The 22,027-nt window shown below is 36.5% G+C and overlaps 1 protein-coding gene across 1 annotated transcript in view; it reads left to right on the plus strand.

The window, feature by feature from the left end:
• FAM208A (family with sequence similarity 208, member A) overlaps positions 1-22,027 on the plus strand; it is a 61,567-nt gene that overhangs the window by 30,825 nt on the left and 8,715 nt on the right. Inside the window, exons 12-17 of the mRNA XM_006892218.1 lie at positions 3,670-3,742; positions 3,835-3,906; positions 5,637-6,338; positions 14,728-15,146; positions 17,041-17,185; positions 18,416-18,475. Coding sequence (XP_006892280.1) covers positions 3,670-3,742; positions 3,835-3,906; positions 5,637-6,338; positions 14,728-15,146; positions 17,041-17,185; positions 18,416-18,475 — 1,471 coding nt within the window. The remainder of the gene's footprint in view (positions 1-3,669; positions 3,743-3,834; positions 3,907-5,636; positions 6,339-14,727; positions 15,147-17,040; positions 17,186-18,415; positions 18,476-22,027) is intronic.

Below are 22,027 nucleotides of genomic sequence, written 5' to 3' on the forward strand. Positions count from 1 at the left end.
TGGTGGAAGATCTATAAACAATCTACGTTATGCACATGACACAACCCTGCTTGCTGACACTGAGGAGGACCTGAGGCGCTTGCTGCTGAGGGTCAGGGACTGCAGCCTTCAATATGGACTGAGGCTCAATGTCAAGAAGACAAAGATTCTCACCACTGGACCAATTGGTAGCATTAGGATGGATGGTGAAGAGATTGAGATTGTTCACAGCTTTAGTCAGCTTGGCTCCACAATCAACACTCTTGGCACCAGCAGCCAGGAAATTAAAAGATGTATTGCGATGGGAAAGTCTGCTGTTAGGGACCTCTCTAAAGTACTCAAGAGCAACGGTGTGTCTTTGGAAACGAATGTGCGCCTGGTAAAGGCCATGGTCTTTGCGATCACTTGTTATATGTCAGAGAGCTGGACAATGACCAGGGAGGATAGAAGGAGAATTGATGCTTTTGAGCTTTGGTGTTGGAGAATAGTGTTGAGGGTGCCATGGACTGCTAAGAAAACCAACAGATTCATCCTGGAGAGGGTTAAAGCGGGCTGTTCTTGGAGGCAAGGATTCTGAGGCTTTGTCTGACATACTTTGGTCATGTTGTAAGGAGGGATCGGTCCTTGGAGAGGGACATCATGCTTGGGAGGGTGGAGGGGCAACGCAGGAGGGGAAGACCCTCTGGGAGATGGATTGATTCGGTGACTGGGGCAATCGGGATGAGTGTGTTGGAGACAGTGAGATTGGCACAGGACAGAGCAGAGTTTAGAGCTGTTGTACATAGGGTTGCTGTGAGTTGCAAGTGACTCGATGGCACATAACAACAACAATCCTATACTGTCTGATTTTCTTCATTCTTAATTACCCTAGAAAAGGCAAGATGCTAATTGTATCTTAGATGTACTAAAATAGGATATGGAACATTTTCTTAATTTACTATATTTTGCCAGTTGAATTAAATGTCACTTGAACCTGTAGTCCTAAACCCTCAAGTCTAGTGACTCAATCTCTCTAGGTATGTTGTTTTGTTAGAACTGACCCTCCAGCAGGTTTTCATAGGTAATTGAATCACATCTGAGGGCATTGCCCATCCTTTTCCTACTGAGCAGTTGGTAAATTTAAACTGCGTGCCTTTTGAGATTGACACTCATCTTCTTACCACTAGGCTTTCTTACACTAGAACTTCCCAAGGTGTATTGTATGGTCACAGCTGAAAAGTTTTTGTAACTTTGTCCTGCATATATTTACAGCATATAGGAATATATGCATAGAAATACTCTGCCTAACCAATTTATGTACACACACACACACACACACACACACACACACACACACGTCAGTACCCTATCATATATGCCATCCCACACCTGTTCAGTGTACATATCTACTTATATATTTGCTTTATTTTTGTTTGCTACTGCTTGCATTGTTGTACATGTAATAATATTTACTGTTGCCTTTTGCTTACCTCCTGGTCATTTTGCTTGCCTCGGATCATTTGTATGGACCTCTACTATATTGTGTGTTGCCTTTTCCATCACCAAAGTTAATACATGTCTGTTACCTAGTTACAGGTTTTCCCGTCCCTTCCTATTTCATCCCAGGCAACTATAAAAGAGTATTTCTTTCTGTGTATATCTTGACCTTTTTCTCATAGTGATCCCATACTGTGTTTGGGCTTTTGTAACTGTCTTATTTCACTCAGCAGAATATTCTCCAGGCTAATAGACGATATATTTCACAGACTCATTATTATTATTTTACTATGCATAGTGTTTCCCTGTACTTGTTTACCATGGTTAGTTTATCCCATCATCTGTTGATTGACATTGAATTTGTAAGTACAGTAACTTTTTGTCCATTATAGTATTAGTTCTTTTAAAGATTTATATTGCAAATTTTGTGTACTGCAATCATTAACTAGGAATTTAAGTAACAGTTTTCTTTAGAAACCAAGTACTGTTTTGTGTTTCCAATTTCTATTCCTTGTTTATGGTTTGTCATAATGTGCCATTGAGACACAATTGACTTTGCTCCAACCAGCTTTCAGAAGTTGAAAGTTTCAAAGGAAGAGATTGCTCATCTTTCTCCCTCTGAGCTTCTCATGTATTCGAACTGCCTGCCTTTGAATTGGCAGTGCAACTCCTTATTTTACTCCAAAAAACCATTTTGTGTATTTTAGAAGCCTCTGAGCTGAGTTCATCACATTACATTTCTTGTTCTTTGTTCCTTCACAGTATTTTTAAGATGTTTTATGTATTTTTGGCTTTTTGTCGATTTTTTTTTTTAAAAAGCAAAAATCTGTTCAAAAATACTCCTTATTAGTAGTATTCCTGGCTACCTGACCTTCTTTATCTTTTTATCTTTATCTTTTCGTTACCTGGCCATGTCTTTTCACCCTAGACTTTAAAAAAATATTTATCCTAGTCTATCCTCACACTTTTTGCATCCTTAAATACTTGGATGCCTGTAAACTGTTCATTATAACTTCTTTTACACAGGAATTTGACCTTTACTAAAAATGTCCTTTCTGTAATCTCAGGTTCTTGGATATCTATCTACCCATTCTTCAAAATCTACTTCTGTAACACTCACAGTAAACTTTCCTTCATCATTTTTTATAATTGTGAACAAAATGGAGAATTTCCCTCTTCCCCTTCCTGTTTTGTAACTCTTAAGGAATTTTCCTGTTATAGATACTTGTTGTTATTCCCTTATCTATTTATAAACTCATGTAATTAAAACCAAACCAAAACAACAAACCAGTAAAACAGTAACTCAAATTCACTGCTATCAAGACCTTTCCAACCCAACATCGTGTTTCCAAGGCTACACATCAGATCCCATCTTTTTTCCCAAGAAGATGCTGGTGAATTTGAACTTCTAGAAAGACTTAACACAGCTGGCCATAGACTGACTATACCATCAGAGCTCCTTCCTTGTAATGAAGGACCTGCATTATTTGTCTTTGTTATTATACCTAGTAAAGCAAGTTGCAATATGTGCAAAAGATATTCAATAATAAGTGTGAACACAGATTATGGCAACAGAGTTCATTTGAGATTCATTTCACTTTTTGTTAGCTGAAACCCGTCAAAGGCAGCAATTTGTCATATTTATGTCTCCAACATTTAACACAGTGCTATGTGTCTATTCTAGATGAACTAATGAGGAAAATATTTGAAGTCTTCAATATGGTTTTATTTTAGCTTTAGAGAAAAATGATCAAATTAGTTTCATGGTTAAAAAGGAATTCTTTGAGAAATACTCTCTCATTAAAGCCATGAAAAAGAAGGCATTAATATAAATATAAATATATGAAATTTTGTTAAGCAGCACAGAGTTGGTTGAACAGGTTCTTAATTCAAGAGCAATATTTTTTCTAAAACATGATTGAGAACTTCATTTTCTCCTAATTAATACAGAGTAGTTTGTTTTTGCTTCTTCTTGTTGGGTACCACTGAGATGGAACCAACACATAGCTGACCTTCCAGTAGATTTTCAGAGGCAGTTAATCTCACGGGAGGAAATCTGCCATTCTCTCAAGAAGTAGCTGATGGATTCAAATCACATGCCTTCATGATTGCAGTGCAGTTTCGGACCAGTGGACCACCTGAGCTCTCTATTGTGCCTGCTTATATGAGTGATAATAATGCAGGTACCATTTCTTCCCTCTCCCCAAAATGCAGGTTCTTGTGAAACCTTTGGGAGACCGAGGATTCCTCTTTCTTCTTTCTCCTTGTCAAATGATTTCTTCATATGGTAGGTGGTGATCTCTGGTTTTCATATTTATTTTTAAATATTTTTTAGCTCAAGTCTATTACTAACAAATAAATTTGGCTTCTGTTTTTCAGACTATCAGACTGTCAAGTCTCGAGTCTTGCATGCTTTATTTCTGTTTCAAGAACCTAGAGGCGTAGTTCCTTGTAAGTTTATAACTGTCTAATTTAGTATATATAGATACCAACATTTTTATTTATTTTATTATTTTGTGTGCTTGTACCGTCAAATTGGATCTGACTAGTACAGGAGGATATTGTCCCTCCTTTTCCAGTAGAGCATCTGGTGGATTTGAACTGTGTGCCTCTGGGATTACAGTGCAGCTTTTTGCCACTATGCCACCAGAGCTCCCAGATAACCAACATTTTTATTAAAGTTCCCAGCATTTTATCTTTGTTACGTGGTTTGGGAAATAATTGGAATAGTAAGAAGTATTTGCAGCATAAAACTCGATCATCAGTAGATGTTCACTCACTCAACTACCATCAAGTTGGAACTGACTCATACATGACCAAATTTTCAGAGACTGTGAATGGCACTGGAAATTGCCTGTCTTTCTCTCTTGGAGATGCTGGTAGATTCGAACTGCTTGCCTGTCTGTTACATCATAACTCTTGACTACTTTGACACCACAGATCCCCTTAATAGACATTAACCCTTATGAAACATGTATCATGTGACTTGATTTTCCCCCACCCCTTCAACCACAAGGAATGTATTTGGTATTCATTAATTTTTTGAGTCAAAAACTTTTTAAATACTTCACTGCTACAACTTACTGATAGTTTTCAGTGTGTTAGATTTGGGTTTGGTTGGGGTTTGTTTTTTTTTTTAAATCATAGATAATTTCTACATTTAACTTTGAATGAGTATAAAGAATCTGGTTCCAGATTAAGTATTCTGGTCACTCATTGCTGTTGAATCTGAACCAGCTCATAGCTCACTGACCCTTCAGCATGTTTTTAAGAGGCTGTGAATCACATGAGAGGAGATTGCCCATCTTTCTCCTGAGGAGACCCTGGTGGAGTGAACCACTAGGAATTATTCTATTTTTAGATTAGCAGCATAACTCCCTACAGATTATGTGACCAGAGCTCCCTTGTTAAGTATTCGAACATTCAAAATTAATAAGGATCTTTGGCATTAGTGTTAGAGAACATTTTTGTCCTATTGTTTGCTTTTAAAGTAACTTTTAATCTCTTATAAAAGTTAGGTTCCTTCTGACGCCTTTCACTGATGGATGAAGATGAGATTGTGAATTGTGGTTACTCAGTGCCTGTATAATGTTTTATTGGGAAGAACATTCATGTGCTTTAAAGTTGTACTGTAACAAGGAGGAGTAAGATTGTTGTCATTTGGAGATTAGTGTTGTTGAAACCTTAATTCTTGCCCTGCATCTTTATTTTTCACGTTTTGTTTGCCACTATTTGACTTACCTAAGACCAGGAGGGAATGGAAAAAAGATCTTCAATAAGCAATTAGTTGTTTTTTTTTTTGTTTTTTTTTTTTAAGCAATTAGTTTTTGTTCTCTTTTTTCATTTGTTTTAGTTTCTTACATTTCCTGGCTGAATAACTATGCTGTTTACGTGTTTTAAGATGTGTATATTTCAAAACCAGACCCATTGCTGTAGAGTCATCTCAAATTATTAGTGATCCACTGTTGGGTTTCTGAGGCTATAAATATTTGAGAGGAAACCATTTGGTTAAAATCTGATATTGCACAGTATGCCATAAGAACTTACAGATGTATATGATAATAGTACAATATGATACAGTAATATATTGAATGTTATACTTAGTTGATAATATTTTGACTTGTATTTGATTAATTTTTTTTTGATTGCTAATATGGTTTACTTTTTTTTCCCCCCCTCAGCACAAAAAGGTCCAGCCAGTGCAGCACCACAGGAAAAGCACGAGAGTGTATCAGATATATTAAAAATAACTCAGTTTTTACAATTTTCTTTGATTCAGTGTCGGAAAGAATTTAAAACTATAAATACTATAAACTATCATTCTGTTGTTGAAAAGTACATAAATGAATTTTTTAAGCGAGGTTTTGGTTCAGGTAAACGAGAGTTTATCATGTTTCCATATGATTCACGATTAGATGATAAAAAATTCTTATACTCAGCTCCAAAAAATAAATCCCATATTGATGATTGTTTGCATACCTATATTTTTCGGCCTGAAATGTACCAGTTGCCTATTTGTAAATTAAAAGAGCTTTTTGAAGAAAATAGGAAACTTCAGCAGCTTAGTCCCCTTTCAGATTATGAAGGCCAAGAAGAAGAAATGAATGGTACAAAAATGAGATTCCGAAAACAAAATAACTCAAGGGGTGAAATTAGCATATCTGGAAAGCAGAAGTCATCTCATTCTCTGGATTATGATAAGGATAGAGTCAAAGAATTGATTAATTTAATTCAGTGTAGGAAAAAAAATGCAAGTGGGGACTCAGATATGGAAGACATGAGAAGCAAAACTGCATTGAAGAGGAAGCTTGAAGAGCTACCTGAGAATATGAGAAAACTTGCCAAAACCAGAGATTTCTTTGAAAATTGCCATCTGTATGAAGGTAAAATATCAAAATGCGTCTACTTATTATAGTAATAATAACAATCAAAAGTAAAATGCCTTTTCCCCCCCAATATTGGGATCTGCAGACTATATAGCCTGATTGCCAAATTAAACTATTGTTATGTGTCATCCAGTCACCTGCAACGCATATTGACCCTGTGTATTACAGCCCTAAACCCTGTTCTATCATGTGCCAATCTTACTGTCTCTAACACACCCCCATTACCACAGTCACTGAATCAGTCCATCTCTTGGAGGGTCTTCCTCTCTTGTGCTGTCCCTCCACTCTTCCTAGCAAGATATCCCTCTCCAAGGACTGGTCCTGCCTTTTACCATGACCAGAGTATGTCATATGAAGCTTCAGAATCCTTGCCTCCAAGGATCAGCCTGGCTTCACCCTCTCCAGAATGAACTTGTTTATTCTCTTAGCAGTCCATGGTATATTCAGTAGTCTTCAGCACCATAGCTCAAATGCATCTATTCTCCTTCTATCATCCCTAGTCACCCAGCTTTCTGATGTATAGCAAGTAATTGCAAAGACCATGGCCTGGATCAGGTGCACCTTAGTCTCCAGACTGACATCATTGCTCTTCAGTACTTTGGAGAGGTCTCTGACACCTGACTTTCCTAATGTAATTCGTCTTTTAATTTCCTGACTGCTGTTACCAAGAGTGTTGATTGTGGAGACAAGCAGACTAAAGCTGTTAACAATCTCAATCTCTTCACTATCAATCATGATTCTGCCAGTTGGCCCAGTGGTTATTTGTTTTATAAACAGTTTTTTCTGGACATGCCATGTCCAGTCATTTCTGAGTATATGACTGCTTTCATGTTAAAATGGAGCAGAGACTGTGTGGCCTGCAAGTTCTAGGATATTTACTATTTGAACCTTTATGGAAAGTTTTCTATCCTCTATTCTATAACATATCAGATTTCTCAATTATTTGGCCTAAGATAAGAGAATATAAAGTATACTTCGCTATTATCCTTTTAATCTGAGTTTCTGTTCTCTTACAGATTTTTTTTTTAAATTTTATACCGGTTTACATACAAAGTTCATAAAGTTCGTATACCTTGTTTTTCACAGCAGATTCTCTTTCCTTTACCCACCGCTCCTCCCTTCACCCATCAAATTATGTGACTCTATGATTACCTCTTACATGTCTTTATTTTTATAGCTGGAAAGTACAAAATAAAATACTAGATAACATTAATATATTGCCTAATGTAAGAACTTTTATTTTTTTGACACCAAGAATATCTTTGGCTTTTTCCTTTCTTCTTAAATTGACATGATTTGATGTGAGCTGACATTTAGAAACACTTGGAGAATACTTGTTTTAAGTGAGTCTGTTTCAATATTGCAATTAATTGAAAATATTTTTCTCATCTAGAAAGTTGTTATCCAGCTAGTTCATAATGTTGAGCTCTGGTTTTTTGCACAGCCCATGTTTTCTGCTGGTGAATTTATTTACCATGGTAGATTTGTATATTCTTCCATTTCTTATAAGCAAATTCAGTATATAGTATCCTTATTATACTTCTGTTTTCCTAACAGCTTGTTTCCTCAATTCTTGTTGTTATTATGTGTTGTCAAGTCACCCGCAACTCATATAGACCCTATGTACAACAGCCCTAAACCTGCTCTATCCCATGCAAATCTTAATTGTCTCTGACATACCTACCTCCATTATCCCAGTCACTGAATCAGTCCATCTCATTGAGGGTCTTCCTCTCCTGCACTGTTCTTTACTCTCCCAAGCATGATGTCCCTCTTCAAGGATGGAGCTTCAGAATTCTTGCCTCCATGCTTTTAGCTTTTTCATCATCTTTTATTTCTGTTCCTTTCACTATCCATTATGATCGTCACTAGCCTCATGTATGTAAACTCATTAAAATTAAGTGAAATTAAACATTATTCATTTCCTGGTTTAGCAGCAGTGTGACCACTGTACTAGAGAACATTTCCATCATTGCAGAAGTTCTGTTTGGCTTTTCTTTATTTGTCATTCCTATTCAGTTTCTTATCTCCCAGGTGGCTGTTAATATTTAACATTTTTTTTCCCTGACTCATTTTGATAATTAAGTTATTTTCAATATTGCTTTTATTAATTTTTGACCAGTCTACTCAGATTGTTATTGAGAGCTTTGTTATGAACTGGACATACTCTGCCTGATCACCTGACTATGACATGCTCTTTAATAAGGGTTTTTTGTTTCTCCTCAGAGTATGTTACATTTTTATTTAGTTTTATTCCTGTAGCATCTGATAATTCTCTCAAGACTATGTTACATCTTTGCAATTCAAGTTAGTCTTACACTTTCTAGCTATTTTGTTCTCTGACAGTTTCTCATTGCTTTTTGTTGATGTCACAGTTTTTAATTGACACTCAGACTTCTTGTGTTTACTGATTTGTGCTGTCTTATACTGTGACCTGGACGCAGGAGCTCTGGTGGCCTAGTGGTAAAAAAAGCTGTGCTACAATCACGAAGGCATGCAGTTCGAAGCCACAGGCTGCTCCATGGGAGAAGGAAAGGCAGTCTTCTCCCTGTGGAATTAACTGTCTCTGAAAATATGCCAGAGGGTCAGCACTGGGTCAATTCCAACTCTGTGGTACACAACAACACTAACATACTATGACCTATGTCTTAAGTGTTTTAATATGTGTTAAATTTTACAATTCTTTACAAAGAACATAAATGGCTATATATGGGTAGACTTTCCTTGATGAACTACATGGGAATCAAATGGAATCTACAGAGATGTAGGATAAGTTCAAAAGCAGTAGTCAAAAGAAGGCTAGGAGCTTACTGAAACAGATCATCATTTACTCTTGCAAGTTCAAATTAAAGCTGAAGAAAATGAAAACAAGTCAAGAAGAAGTGAAATGAAAGAAACCTTCAGTCTATTCTCACCAAATTTGAAAGCCATCTCTAGAATAGATTTATGCATTGAACACATGACAAATGACTAAAGACTAGACAAATTGTGAACAATATCAACGACATCATCCAAAAAGAAAGCAAAAAGCCCTAACAAAGAAAAGACCAAAATGGATATTAAAGAAATTCTTGAAAGTTCCACTGGAATGAAGCCAAAACAAAGGGAAGGAATTCTGAGGTAAGAGAGTTAAACAGAAAATGTTAAAGGGCAGCTCAAGAAGACAAAGCAGTTTTATAATGAAATATACAAAGAACTGGAGTTAAGTTACCAAAACAGAAGAACCCACTTAGCATTCCTCAAGCTAAAAAAACTAAAGCAATTCAAACTTTCATCTGCATTGAGGGATTCTCAATATTGAACAAAATCTTGAATGATTCAGGAGGCATAAAACGAAGACGCAAAGCCAAAAATATATAAGATGGAAGGCATATGCAGAGTTACTGCGCCAAAAAAGAGTTGATCAATACTGAATCATTTAGGGAAAATAACATGTTCAAGTACACTGGCAAAAAAAAAAGTATAAGGATTTGACAGACTACCAGTTGATGCATTTCAGGAAACAGTTGCAGCCCTGATGTGCTCACAGTTCCAGTCCAAGAAGTTTGGAAGACAGCTGTCTGGACAACTGAATGAAAGAAATCCGTATTGATTCTTTTTCACAAAAAAAAGTTGACTGGAAATTATTGAGCCAATATCATTAATGTCATATGCAAGTGAAATTTTGCTGAAGATTATTAAAAATGACTGAACACTAATCAACAGGAAATTGTGTGAAATTTAAGCTGGATTCAGAAGATGGTTGGCAAGAGGAATATAATTACCGGTGTCAGATGAATCTTTGCTGAAATGAATACCAAAAAGATGTTTACTTGTACCTGTAGATAAGAAATTAAAGTTAACAGAAGAATGACACTCCCAGAACATTTAATTATGCACATGCAAATTAAAACTTTTCTGATCAATAGGCAATTGTTAGAAGAGAATAAGAGAACCACAGCATGGTTTAAAATCAGGAATGGTATGGATCAGAGTTTTTCTTTCTCCATACCAATTAAATGGTGGAACATATCATTAAAGAAACTTCACTACATGGAAGAATGTGCTGTCAAGAGTGGAGGAAGATGCATTATGCAAAACACAACTTTTGTGTAGAAAATGGAGACTGGAAGCACTTACTAAAGATCAGAGACTACAGTGTATTAATGGAATTCACCTCAACATCAAGAAAAGAATCTACCACTGGGCCAATAGGCACCATGATAGGTGGAGAAAAGATTGAAGCTGTCAATTATTTCATGTTATTTGGTTCTACAGCCAACATCTCTGTTAGCAGCAGCCAAGAAATCAAAAGACATGCTACCAGGGACCTATTCAAAGTTCTAAAGAGCATGGTTGTTAGTTTAAAGATGAAGGTATACCTGATAGAATTTGTGATATTTTCAATTCCTTCATATGTTTCTGAAAGCTCAGCAGTGAATTATGGATGACATGAGAACAGTCGATGGCTATGACTTGTGGTTTTAGAGATCAATGAATATCTTTTGGACTGCCAAAAGAACAAATCTGTCTTGAAGGAAGTGCAACCACAGTATTTGTTAGAGACAAGGATGATGAAACTGTCTCACATACTTTGGACATGTCAGGAAAGGCAAGTCTTTGGAAAAAGACATAGTGGAGAAGATGGGGTCAGACAGAGAAGACTTGACACATTCACTGACACAATGAACTTAAGCATAATGAAGATTGTGATGGCACAGGATCGGGCAAGGCTCTAATATGTTGGTCATAGGGTTGCTGTGAATCATAGTCAATTTGATGGCACCTAACAACATGTGAAATGCTTTACATTCTGTGAGTACATACAGTCCTTATATAACCCTGAGTGTTACTGTCCTTACTTTACAGTTAAATCTGTTTTCAGACATACTCAATAATTAATGGCGGTGGTTTTACGTGCTGTTGAGTTGCTTGCAACTCATAGCGACCCTATGTACAATAGCCCTAAACTCTGTCCTGTGCCAGTCGCACCGTCTCTGAAACACCCATCCCGATTACCCCAGTCACTGAATCAATCCACATCATAGGGGGCCTTCCCCTTCTGTGCTGTCCCTCCACCCTACCAAGCATGATGTCCCTCTCCAAGGACCTGTCCCTCCTTGCAACATGTCCAAAGTATGTTAGATGGAGCCTTAGAATCCTTGCCTCCAAGGAGCAGCCCAGTTTGACCTTTTCCAGGATGAATCTGTTTTCCTAGCAGTCCATGGTATTCTCAATACTCTTCTCCAGCACCGCAGCTCAAAGGTATCAATTCTTCTATCCTCCTTAGTCATTGTCCAACTCTCTGATGCATAACAAGTGATAGCAAACACCATGGCCTGTATCAGACGCACCTTAGTCTCTAAAGAGACACCATTGCTCTTCAGTACTTTGGAGAGGTCCGTAACAGCAGACTTTCCTGTGGCAATATGTCTTCTAATTTCCTGGCTACTGGTGCTGAGAGTGTTGACTATGGAGCCAAGCAAACTAAAGCTGTGAACAATCTCAATCTCTTCACCATTCATCCTGATGCTGCCAGTTGGCCCAGTGGTGAGAATTTTTGTCTTCTTGACATTGACCCTCAATCCATATTGGAGGCTGCAGTCCTTTGACCCTCTGCAGTAAGTGCTTCAGGTCCTCCTCAGTTTCAGCAAGCAGGGTTGTGTCATCTGCATATCGCAGATTGTTGATAGATCTTCCACCAATCTTGACCCCACATTTCTCCTCATAGAACCCAGCCTCCCGGATAATCTGTTCTGCATACAGGTTGAAAAGGTATGGAGACAGGACACATCCCTGGCATATGCCCTTCCCAATTTTGAACCATGCAGTGTTTCCTTGCTCTGTTCTGACAACCGCCTCTTGGTCCAAGTATAGGTTTCTCATTAGCACAATCAAGTGTTCTGGGATTCCCATTCTTCTCAGAGTCAGCCACAGTTTGTTATGATCCACACAGTCAAACGCCTTTGCATAATCAATGAAACACAGACTTTCCTCTGGTATTCCCTGCTTTCAGCTAAGATCCATCTAACATTAGCTACAATGTCCCTAGTACCACTACCCCTTCTAACCCCAGCCTGGACTTCTGGCAGTTCTCTGCTCCAGTCGTTTTTGGATAATCGTTAGTAGAATCTTGCTTGCATGTGAAATTAATTATATCGTTCTATAATTTCTGCACTCTGTTGGGTCACCCTTCTTTGGGATGGGAACAAATGTAGATCTCTTCCAGTCAGTTGGCCAGGTGGTGGTTCTCCAGATTTCTTGGCACAACTTGGTGAGCAAGTCCAGGGCAGCATCTGTTAGCCGAAATATGTCAATTGGTATACTATCTATTCCTGGGGCCTTCTTTTTTGCTATTTCCTTCAAAGCAGCTTGAACTTCTTCATCACCATAGGCTCTTGCTCATATGTTGTTTCATTAAATTCTTCTGTGTCTGCCAATTGTTTTCAGTACAGTGACTCAGTAGATTCTTTCCATCTTCTTTTAATACTTCCTGGATCATTTAATATTCTGCCTAAAGCATCCTTGATTATAGCAACTCGAGGTTTGAATTTGTTCTTCAGTTCCTTGAGCTTAAGAAAGGCTGAGCAAGTTCGGCCCTTTTGATTTTTTGACTCCAACTCCTTTCACATTTCATTGTAATTTTTTTTTTCATTGTAATATTTTACTTTGTCGTCCCGTGCTGACTTTTGAAATCTTCTATTAAGGCTTTAGTGTCTTGAATTTTTCCCTCTGCTTTGGCTTCTCTGCGTTCCAGTGCAATTTTCAGTCTCTTCTGGCAGCCATTTTGGTCTTCTCTTCCTCTTCTGTCTTTGCAATGACTATTTGTACTCTTCTTGGATGATACCCTTGATATCCTCCCACAACTCGTCTTCACTCATTAGTTAATGGTAGAATACTCAAATTTTGATGATCTGCAAAGAATTATTCCTAAACTGTATTTTTTTTACCATTTTAGGTGCTCAATAAATACGATACTTAATTTGTGGTACTTGATCTTGACTTGGTAGTGAACCCAGTCATTATAAAACTGTAAAAGTGCATTTATTTTAATCCTTTTTCCTTTTTAAAATTTAAAACATTAGCTTGAGTGACACAGAGTTAAGCACTAAACTACTAGATAAAACATTGGAGTTTTACAGAATTTTCTTGGAAAACAGGTCTGGTGATCTCTTTCAGAAAGGTTACAGCAAGTTCTGCTATGCACTCATGGGACTGCCATAAGATGGACAGCAACTAACAATTGATATATCATAAAATGCACTGATTTTAAGTTCTAATCTGATGATTTTTGGTAGCTGTAATACCACTCCAAAGTATTTAACTCATTGCTGTAGAATGAGAACCAACCTCCAGTGGGTTTTTGGAGGCTGTAAATTGCATAGAACATTACCTGTCTTTCTGCCACAGAGCCACTGGTATATTTGAACTGCTAGTGGGGCACTCCCTTTGGATTAACAGTCCACCAAAGCTCCGTGAAAGGGCTTATCTTCTGCTGTAATACCTCCACTCAAGAGTTTTTCTTATTATCTCTGTAGATTAGTTTTTAATATAATTAGAATCATACTTAAGTGCTCTTATTTTCCTTCTTTCCTGTAGTAGTGCATTCATTATATCTTTACTAAATTGGAAATCCTGGCATCTATTTAGGCTTCATCCTTCCATCTCGACTATCCCAGCATTAAAACACATTATTTTCTGAGATAAGAGAAGATCCTGCACTTTGAGGGCATTATGACTGTAGGCAGCACTTCACTTTACAATGTCCACACCTTTACAAGTACTTTTTGTTCTTGGGGCAAGTTTGGCATAGATTTCTTCTGGATAATATTGCATTTCTAATATCCTAGCTTCATAATGAATTTCAATAATCTAATCACTTAGGATAAGGCTTAGATACTAAGTCTGAAGGATAAATATGTAAAGTAGTATAGAAGATAGAACTCAAGTCATGTTTATATTTGTTTGTTGAACATCCTTCATAGCAAATGCAGATGTTTTTACTATTGGCCAAATGTCAGGTAGACTAAGGAGTTTGGTTTTAGAATATAAGGCACCTATGGTATGGTTTTTAATGTATTTATCTGTATACATATAGGATTCTTAAAATAATTTTCTTTTAATTTGAAAATTAATTCCTTTATTAGTAATTTTGACCCTTGTGCAGTATTATACAGCCAGTTATATTTATAAAATAAGGGATGGATATATTTGTAAAATGTAAACCAGTGGTTTAATTGGTCTTACCCTTGTACGCATTGTAATTGTTTTCAGGTATATTTGATATTTCCATATTTTTTTATTTATTTTAACATCTAAAGCATAAATCATATATGGTTTTGAGTTTCGATATTTCCATTTTTATGTCAGCCTTTTTGAATGACTTTCCTTTCCTTTCTCCCCTCAGAGTCTCCACAGCTTGTTGGCTCACTCACTGGTGGTCTTGGGCATGATGCTGACTTGAGACGACAACAGCAGGATACCTCTAACTCTGGTGTTTCTGACATCCAAAGGCTGTTTACCTGGCTGTCAGAAACACTAGCAAATGCACGTCGTTCTGATGCACCACTGACAGACACAGTCAACAGAGCTTTAGGGTTAAGCACAAATGATGCCTGTGAAGAGCTGAGGCAAAAGCATGAATATGAGTTGAACTCTATCCAGGAAAAGAAGGAATATGAGCAGCTTGCTTGTGCAAAAATTGAAAATGTACATTTTAAGGCTACTCAAAGCCCATTGCTAGAAATTGATACATCATCTTTCAACTACCCTCTTGGTGTTTCTACCACTGAAGGAGGAACTGACCACAAACTCCATATAAAAGAAGTAAGCATAAATCTCCTTAATACCTTTGTTACATTTTTGTGAGTTTGTATGTATGTAAGAGGTGTGGGTGTACCCACCCCTTTGATTGTTTTCATCTTCCAAAGGAGTGAAATACAGGATGTACCTTCTAATTGATTCTTGTTAAAAAGAGAAATGCAGAAATAGTTACTTTTCTTCCTGTTTATAAGATTTACCTATTGTGATTGAAGTTACAGATACTCTGTTTGTTAGAAATGACTTACTGTTTAATCAATCAGTCAATTAATTAATTAATTAAGCCCACAAAGCATTGGTTGTCTGTTGGCACTAAATCCCAAGATGAGACAGATGGGCCAACACATAAGAGATCTGTGCAGCAAAGTTTCAAGATAAGATACTTTTATATCTCATGCCATTGTTGTCGTTGTCGTAAGCTGTCAAGCAGAACCAACTAGAGTGGGTCTTCAGAGGCAGATATTTGCACAGGAGAAGATTGCCCATCTTTTCCTGTGCAACAGCTGGTGGATTCAAACTGCATGCCTTTGAGATTGCAGCACAGTTCAGGGCAGCAATGTTAAAGATTAGGTACTTGTATATCTAATGCCAGTAGGAATGGAAAATAAGTGCCCTTTAGGACTCTCTTTGAAGTGACTTACTCTCACTTGTCAGAGCATCCAGATTGTTCATAAAAATGTGCTTCAGGTATTTATCTTAGCTGAGGAGTAGCTTTACTTCCCCAGGAAATGGTTGTATCACTGGGCAGCAAATACCAAGATGGTACCACATTTCCCAAAATTTATTTCTAATTTATTTTCTCTTTATTGCCTTTGAATAAATGCCTTTTGCATACTCTTCAATCTTTCTCCATGTAGTTTTTAGACATTTATTTTAGAGAGAGAATGACGGTAGGAAGGAGGCTTACTTGGGAAAGTGGAGTAAGGTTGATCACCTGAGATATTTACCTACATTGTTATCATTCCTCATGTATCTAAATTAATTTGAAGAATATTGACCTAAATCCAGCCTGCTACCTATTTCTGTCACTAAAATTTTATTAGAACACAGCTTTACCCATTTGTTTAAAACGTTGACGCAAATGACGGCTATTGCGAAACAAATGTGTTTCTAAGCACGGTCATGAATTTAAAAGTATACAGCAACGTGGTAAGTGTGGCACTTGGCTCTTGTAGCCCTACAGTGGCACAGATAAGTATCTAGCCCTCAAAACCATAAATATTACTTTACAGAGCTTTATGAGATACCAACTCTAAATCAACATCTGTTTATATTTTGAGGGAACAACTTTTTGATAAAAAAAATTCTGGCTCATTTCAGTGTATTTTTATTCAGAAGTATATATGCTTTGCTATTTAATCTTCTCAAAAAGATGCATTGACACAGTGACAATAACAATGTTGTTATTAGGCACCCGAAAGCCAGGAAATTAGTGACAGCCACACTCTAGGGGATCTGCAGAGGTTGCAGATTTCAGAGAGGAGACTGCTCCCCTTCTCATGAAGAGCAGCCCTTGATCTCCAACCCCCTTGCCTGGGCTGACAGTGAAACTCCCCACCACTGGGCCACAAGTGCTGCAGCTAACATACTTTGATTTTGAGATTGTTATTGTTAGGTCCTGTTAGGTAGCTACCCTAGAAACAACAGATCTAAATCTTGCCCTATCCATGAGATGAGAGTTTTATAACTTGACTGTGCTGATTTGGCTCATTGTAAAATATAGGTTGTTTAAAGCTTGAGAAAAATAATTATTTGTATTTGGCCTTAAAATTAATTAACAAGAAGCTGTGCTGCAGTCCTGAAGGCGTGTAGTTCGAATCCACCAGATCTCCTCTGGTGCCTGTCAGATCTGATTCACAAGAAAAAAAAAATTTACAGAAATTTGTACTTTAATTTTTAGGATCCTAACTCAACTGGCATGAATAATCTTGAAGATTGTAGTGTGTGTCCCACTGTTTCGATTGACCATGGATTCCATAGACAGCATTCTAAATCAAACAGTGTTGAAGAAACTGAAATACATTGGAAATTGATACCAATTACAGGTAAGAACAAATATATACTTGCTTTCTTTTACTAAGTGATCATTTTCCTGAATTGTTTCATTTTTTCTAGAGTCTCCTTTTGGGGAATCTACTTTTAGGTCCTCATCTTACTTGGATCTTTTATCGTCAGGCTTATTTGAACAGTGTAAATAATGCTCATCACTGAGTAATGTTCTTCTTAGTCCATGTTACCCAGTATTTGTAAAAGGACTTGTTAAAAGCAAAGGCATTTAAGACATAACTATCCTCATGTAGCTTAGCTTGTAGGCGTCCAAAGGAAAGCTGTTGGCAGAAACTGAGTTTCTAGTAAGGTGAGGTAGCTACATAGGTGAAATAATGGTCTTTGGTCAGACAGTAAAATCTTCTTGTTAGAATAAATGTCACTGCAACAAACGAGCTGTCATCTAATAAGAAACATTGTTAAAATTTCATCTATTTGAAAGATACTAGCTTTCTTAATATTGGATTACTTTAGAGAAATTGTTATCATCTTCAAGAATGGCCTGAAAGGATCAAGAGGAAATAATTTTAAGAAAGCTTATTTAACCATGGGACAAGAATAATTTAGCAAATGTTGAAAAATCTGTGCAAACACATATTCTAAACACATGTATATGTATACTCTTTATATTCCAGGTTCTTATTTATCCTGTTGGCTAAGCATTTTTAAGAATACTTGCAGGGCATATCTTTCCCCCTTTCTAGACCTTTATTTAATCTTTTAAAGAAGAAACAACTTATTTGCTAAAGAGACTGGTGTGACTTGGGACCTGCTGAGACCCAAGGACTCTGAAAAGAATTTTTACAACTTCCATAGACTTTTGATCATTCTCTATTGAATGTCTTAACAGAGAGGGCAAGAGGCCTATAACTGATGGTAGGAGAGGGAACAAATACTTACTTATGTTCTAAAGACTTCTCTTGTATCAGATAAATAGAATAGGGAAGTAGTCAGAAATTATCCTAAGCATTCCTCATTTAGACATCTTAGTACTTGGTACTGCCACCATTTGAGGACACAGCATCATCTAGGTATTTATAATTCTGTTGTCCCCTGTGTGGAAAGGAACTAGCTTTCCATTTTAGAATGACCCTTTCATTCAAAAGAGGAAATAAAAGAAGGATTACTTTAATTTGTTAACATTTTGGGTTGTCTGAAAGGTGCTTAATTAGTTATCATCACATCTATCCAAAGAGAGTTTATGAATGCTAATGGATGCTTTCCCTCAGGAGGGAATGCAAGAAGCCCAGAAGACCAGCAGGGGAAACATGGTGAAAAACAAACACCAGGTGAGAAGGCTTCCTTTGTTTTTCCTGCCAGTGTTGCTGCTTGCACTTCTGATCCTTCAGAATTGTTGCTTGCAGTTCTGGTCCTCAATAGAGCATTGATTTAAGTTATAGTAATTACACAAAAATTTGGATTGGCAGTTTTATGTTTAAATCATCAATTGCATTTTATCAAATATCCTTTGTAAAGAATTATACCATAGGGATTAAGTTTTTTTTCACCTAAATTCTATTTGATAGGATGACTTGTAAAGGTGAATATTCTGAGACATCTCTTTAAGTTTTTTTAAGTGTCGAAAATAAAAGGAAGCCATCTATGCCATCTGTCTTTTAGCTATATTATTTCTTATCTTGGAATTCTTTAATTCAGTTCTTTTCATTGTAAAGCTGACTTCAGCAGTTAGTTAAAATAAAAACGGACCTTTGACTTCTAGAAACAAATTAACTAGTTGCCTGGGAGCCAATCTCTCTTGGAGCTCAGTTGAACTTCCTTTCAAGTGGTTATAACTATTGTTCCTTTGCTTAAGAGTTTGTTCATGAGTCTTTTTTCTTTGTTTCCATTTTGTTGTTTCTTACTCTTGAAATCGAAGTTTATTTTTGATGTTAAAACATCTGTATAGTGATTCCTTCTCTTTTTGAAATGTGGAAACAAAACGTTTAGTATTTTTCTATAGGAAAATCTTTATTTCCTCCAAGGAAAAGATGATAGAAACAGGAATAACAGGTATTTAACATATAAGAAAATGCACAACTCTTAAATGTTTGGCTTGATTAATTTTTAAATGTGTGTATATGTGCTCTTATGACAACCACTGACATCAAGATGTAGATAATTTCTAGCATTCTGTACTGCATTGAATTCTGCAACTCACAACTCAAAAGTCATTGCCATCTCATCAATATTAACTCTTAGCTGATCTTTCAGTGGACTTTCAGAGGCTGGAAATCACATGGGAGGTGATTGCCCCTCTTTCTCCTAGGAACCAGAGCCGCTGGTGGATTGCAGCCACCAGAGATGCAACCTTTGTGTTAGCAGCCCAGCTCCCTATGGACTACACCACAGTAATAGCTCTTTTGTTATTCTGAAGCTGCTTGCAACTCCAGAAGGTTTTCTTCTTGCTTCCTTCTAGTCCATACTGTTGTTGTTGTCCCAAGACTCACCAATCTGGCAACTTCATTGTTCATAGATTAGTTTTGTCTGTTCTTAAAACTTAAGAGAAATAGAACCTACACATGACTTCTTTGGGGCATGATTCTTACTGAGTTATATTTGGGTTTCATCAGTGCTCTGCCTCACAGTGATTCATCAGCATTTGCATTTCACTCTTTGGGATAGCAATTTCATATTTTTTTAACTATAATTGTAGCTGAATGATGTAAATAATCTTTGAAAATCAGTAGTCATTAAGTAAAGATTGTGTGTTGTGGATATTGACATGTAAGTTTTAAATTTTTATTTTATAAAAAATAATAAAGTTGCCAATCTTAATCATATAGGAAAATTTGATCTTGCAAAAGTACATTAGATGATGGTAATGGAATTATAAAAGAAATTTATTTCGTTTCATTTTTGGTTTGAGTTTTTGGTGTTTTTTTGTGGAGACAAGCTGTCTTTATTGCTGGGGCAGCAGGTGCTTAGGAGCTCTTGGTGGGGCAGGTGCACTTCCTCTTCACCAAAAAGGAAAAGTTTGTCCATGTCAATTTATGTTTATTTCAGCTTATAATATTTCCATTTACCTATAGACTTTGAGGAATAAGCTTAACCCATTTAGGAAGCAAATACCTGATTTAAAAAATAATTCAGAAGTTTTAGAATTACAAGCATGGTATGCCCAACTCATTTGCTGTACATGATAAAATTTTAAAAAGTTATTCTACTTGAGTAAATCAATTTGACTTGGTTCATAACTCAAGAAGTACAAAATTTAAAAGAAGTACAAAATATACTTTAAAAAGTAAATATTCCTTCTCTACTCACTGCAACTTATTTTTCTTCCCTGGGTCAAGTGTTGCTACCAATTTGAAGTGTACCCATTGCACCTTTTCTGTCAATACTGAACCACATTTTAATGATCCAAATTGAAGATATTCCTTAGTTATATACCTTAAATTCTGTTTTGTCAGTTTCATATGGTTGTATTTCTTATGTAGATACGTGACATTGTTTTACTCCCTTTCTTTCTTTTGCCTACAGACCTACTATGATTTTCTTAATCCCTCTAAAAGGAATTTTGTAGTGAATGAACGTAGTGGTTTATGGAAATCCCTGGACTGGTAGAAAATTTCATAGGCTGACTGCTGTTAAGATTCTTTAAAAATTTTAGAAAAGTATAAATAAAGGGAGAATGAAATCTGAGTTTTGTATTAGGCATAGTACAAGCTTTAAAGTACTACCTGTACCTTGACTTTCAAATTTAGTGGTACCATCACATACTGCAGGAAGAGTACATTAGGGATTATTGGCTGAGATTTTAAGAAAATGGTAAATTTATGTGGTACAGGTTCCTTGGGGAACTTTTCTTTTACTTGAAATACCATATTGTTATGAATTGCTGTTAAATGTTTTCCTCTTGTTCCTAACAAAAGGATTTAATGTGTTTCCCTAAGTGGCTATTTTGAAAAACAGCTTTACAATCCCAGAGGAACACGGTTCGAATCCACCAGACCCTCTGCCGGAGAAGGAGGCGCAATATCCTCCTGTACCAGTCAGATCTGATTTGACGGTACATGCACACAAAATAAAAAAAAAACAAACAGCTTTAAGAGCTCATTGCTCTTGCATTTAGCATATGCTTTCGTTTGTTTTTTAAAGAAAAAAAAATCACATGTCTCAGCAACAAGAGCTACTCTGGTGACCTCTTTATTTCAAATGGTAATATCCATTCTGTTTAATCTTGGAGTTATTTACACAAAAACATGAAAATGTTTATGACAGCATTATCAAAAGTGTTAGTTTTAATGCACCTACTAAATACTTATTTTCTTTCTGTTTTTTTGGAACCATTTTGATAAATTGAAGTGTCCCTAACATTGCTGGAAGCCATCTCTGTAACCTTTTAAGTGAAAGTAGATTCAAAGGCAGGTAAATTAATTAATCGTAAAGCATGAATGCAGCTCTTAAGTTCGTACAATTCCCACAGCATTTCTGTTTAGTATTCTTTTTAATTCCTAGCACCTAAAATCTTTGTATCTTAAAGAAGAAAGAAGTATTCCTTATAGAATGTACTACTTGACAGAGAATATAAGGATCAAGCCAGGTGTTGTGACATTCTTGCCCAGTGAACATATGTCTGTGAAAGTCACATTAACAGAATAGTAAGAACATAGAACTAAACAAAGGACTAATTTGAATTGATGCCAAGTTGGTACTTGTTAGAGTACGTAAAAAGAAAATGGCGTTCAGAGTTAGAGTTCTACCTAATGAAATCCAAAGGCCACTAAAATAGGGCATATATGAAATAGAGTTCATGCCATTATTTGAGGTTTTTATTCTACTTCTTTGTTGGGTTTGTGGTGGTGGGGTTTTTTCCCACAGGGAAGTGTTTAATTTGTTAT

The sequence above is a fragment of the Elephantulus edwardii genome, unplaced genomic scaffold (genome assembly GCF_000299155.1).
Source record: "Elephantulus edwardii isolate Elephantulus edwardi_28Jun2011 unplaced genomic scaffold, EleEdw1.0 scaffold00113, whole genome shotgun sequence".
NCBI classification, from domain to species: Eukaryota; Metazoa; Chordata; class Mammalia; order Macroscelidea; family Macroscelididae; genus Elephantulus; species Elephantulus edwardii.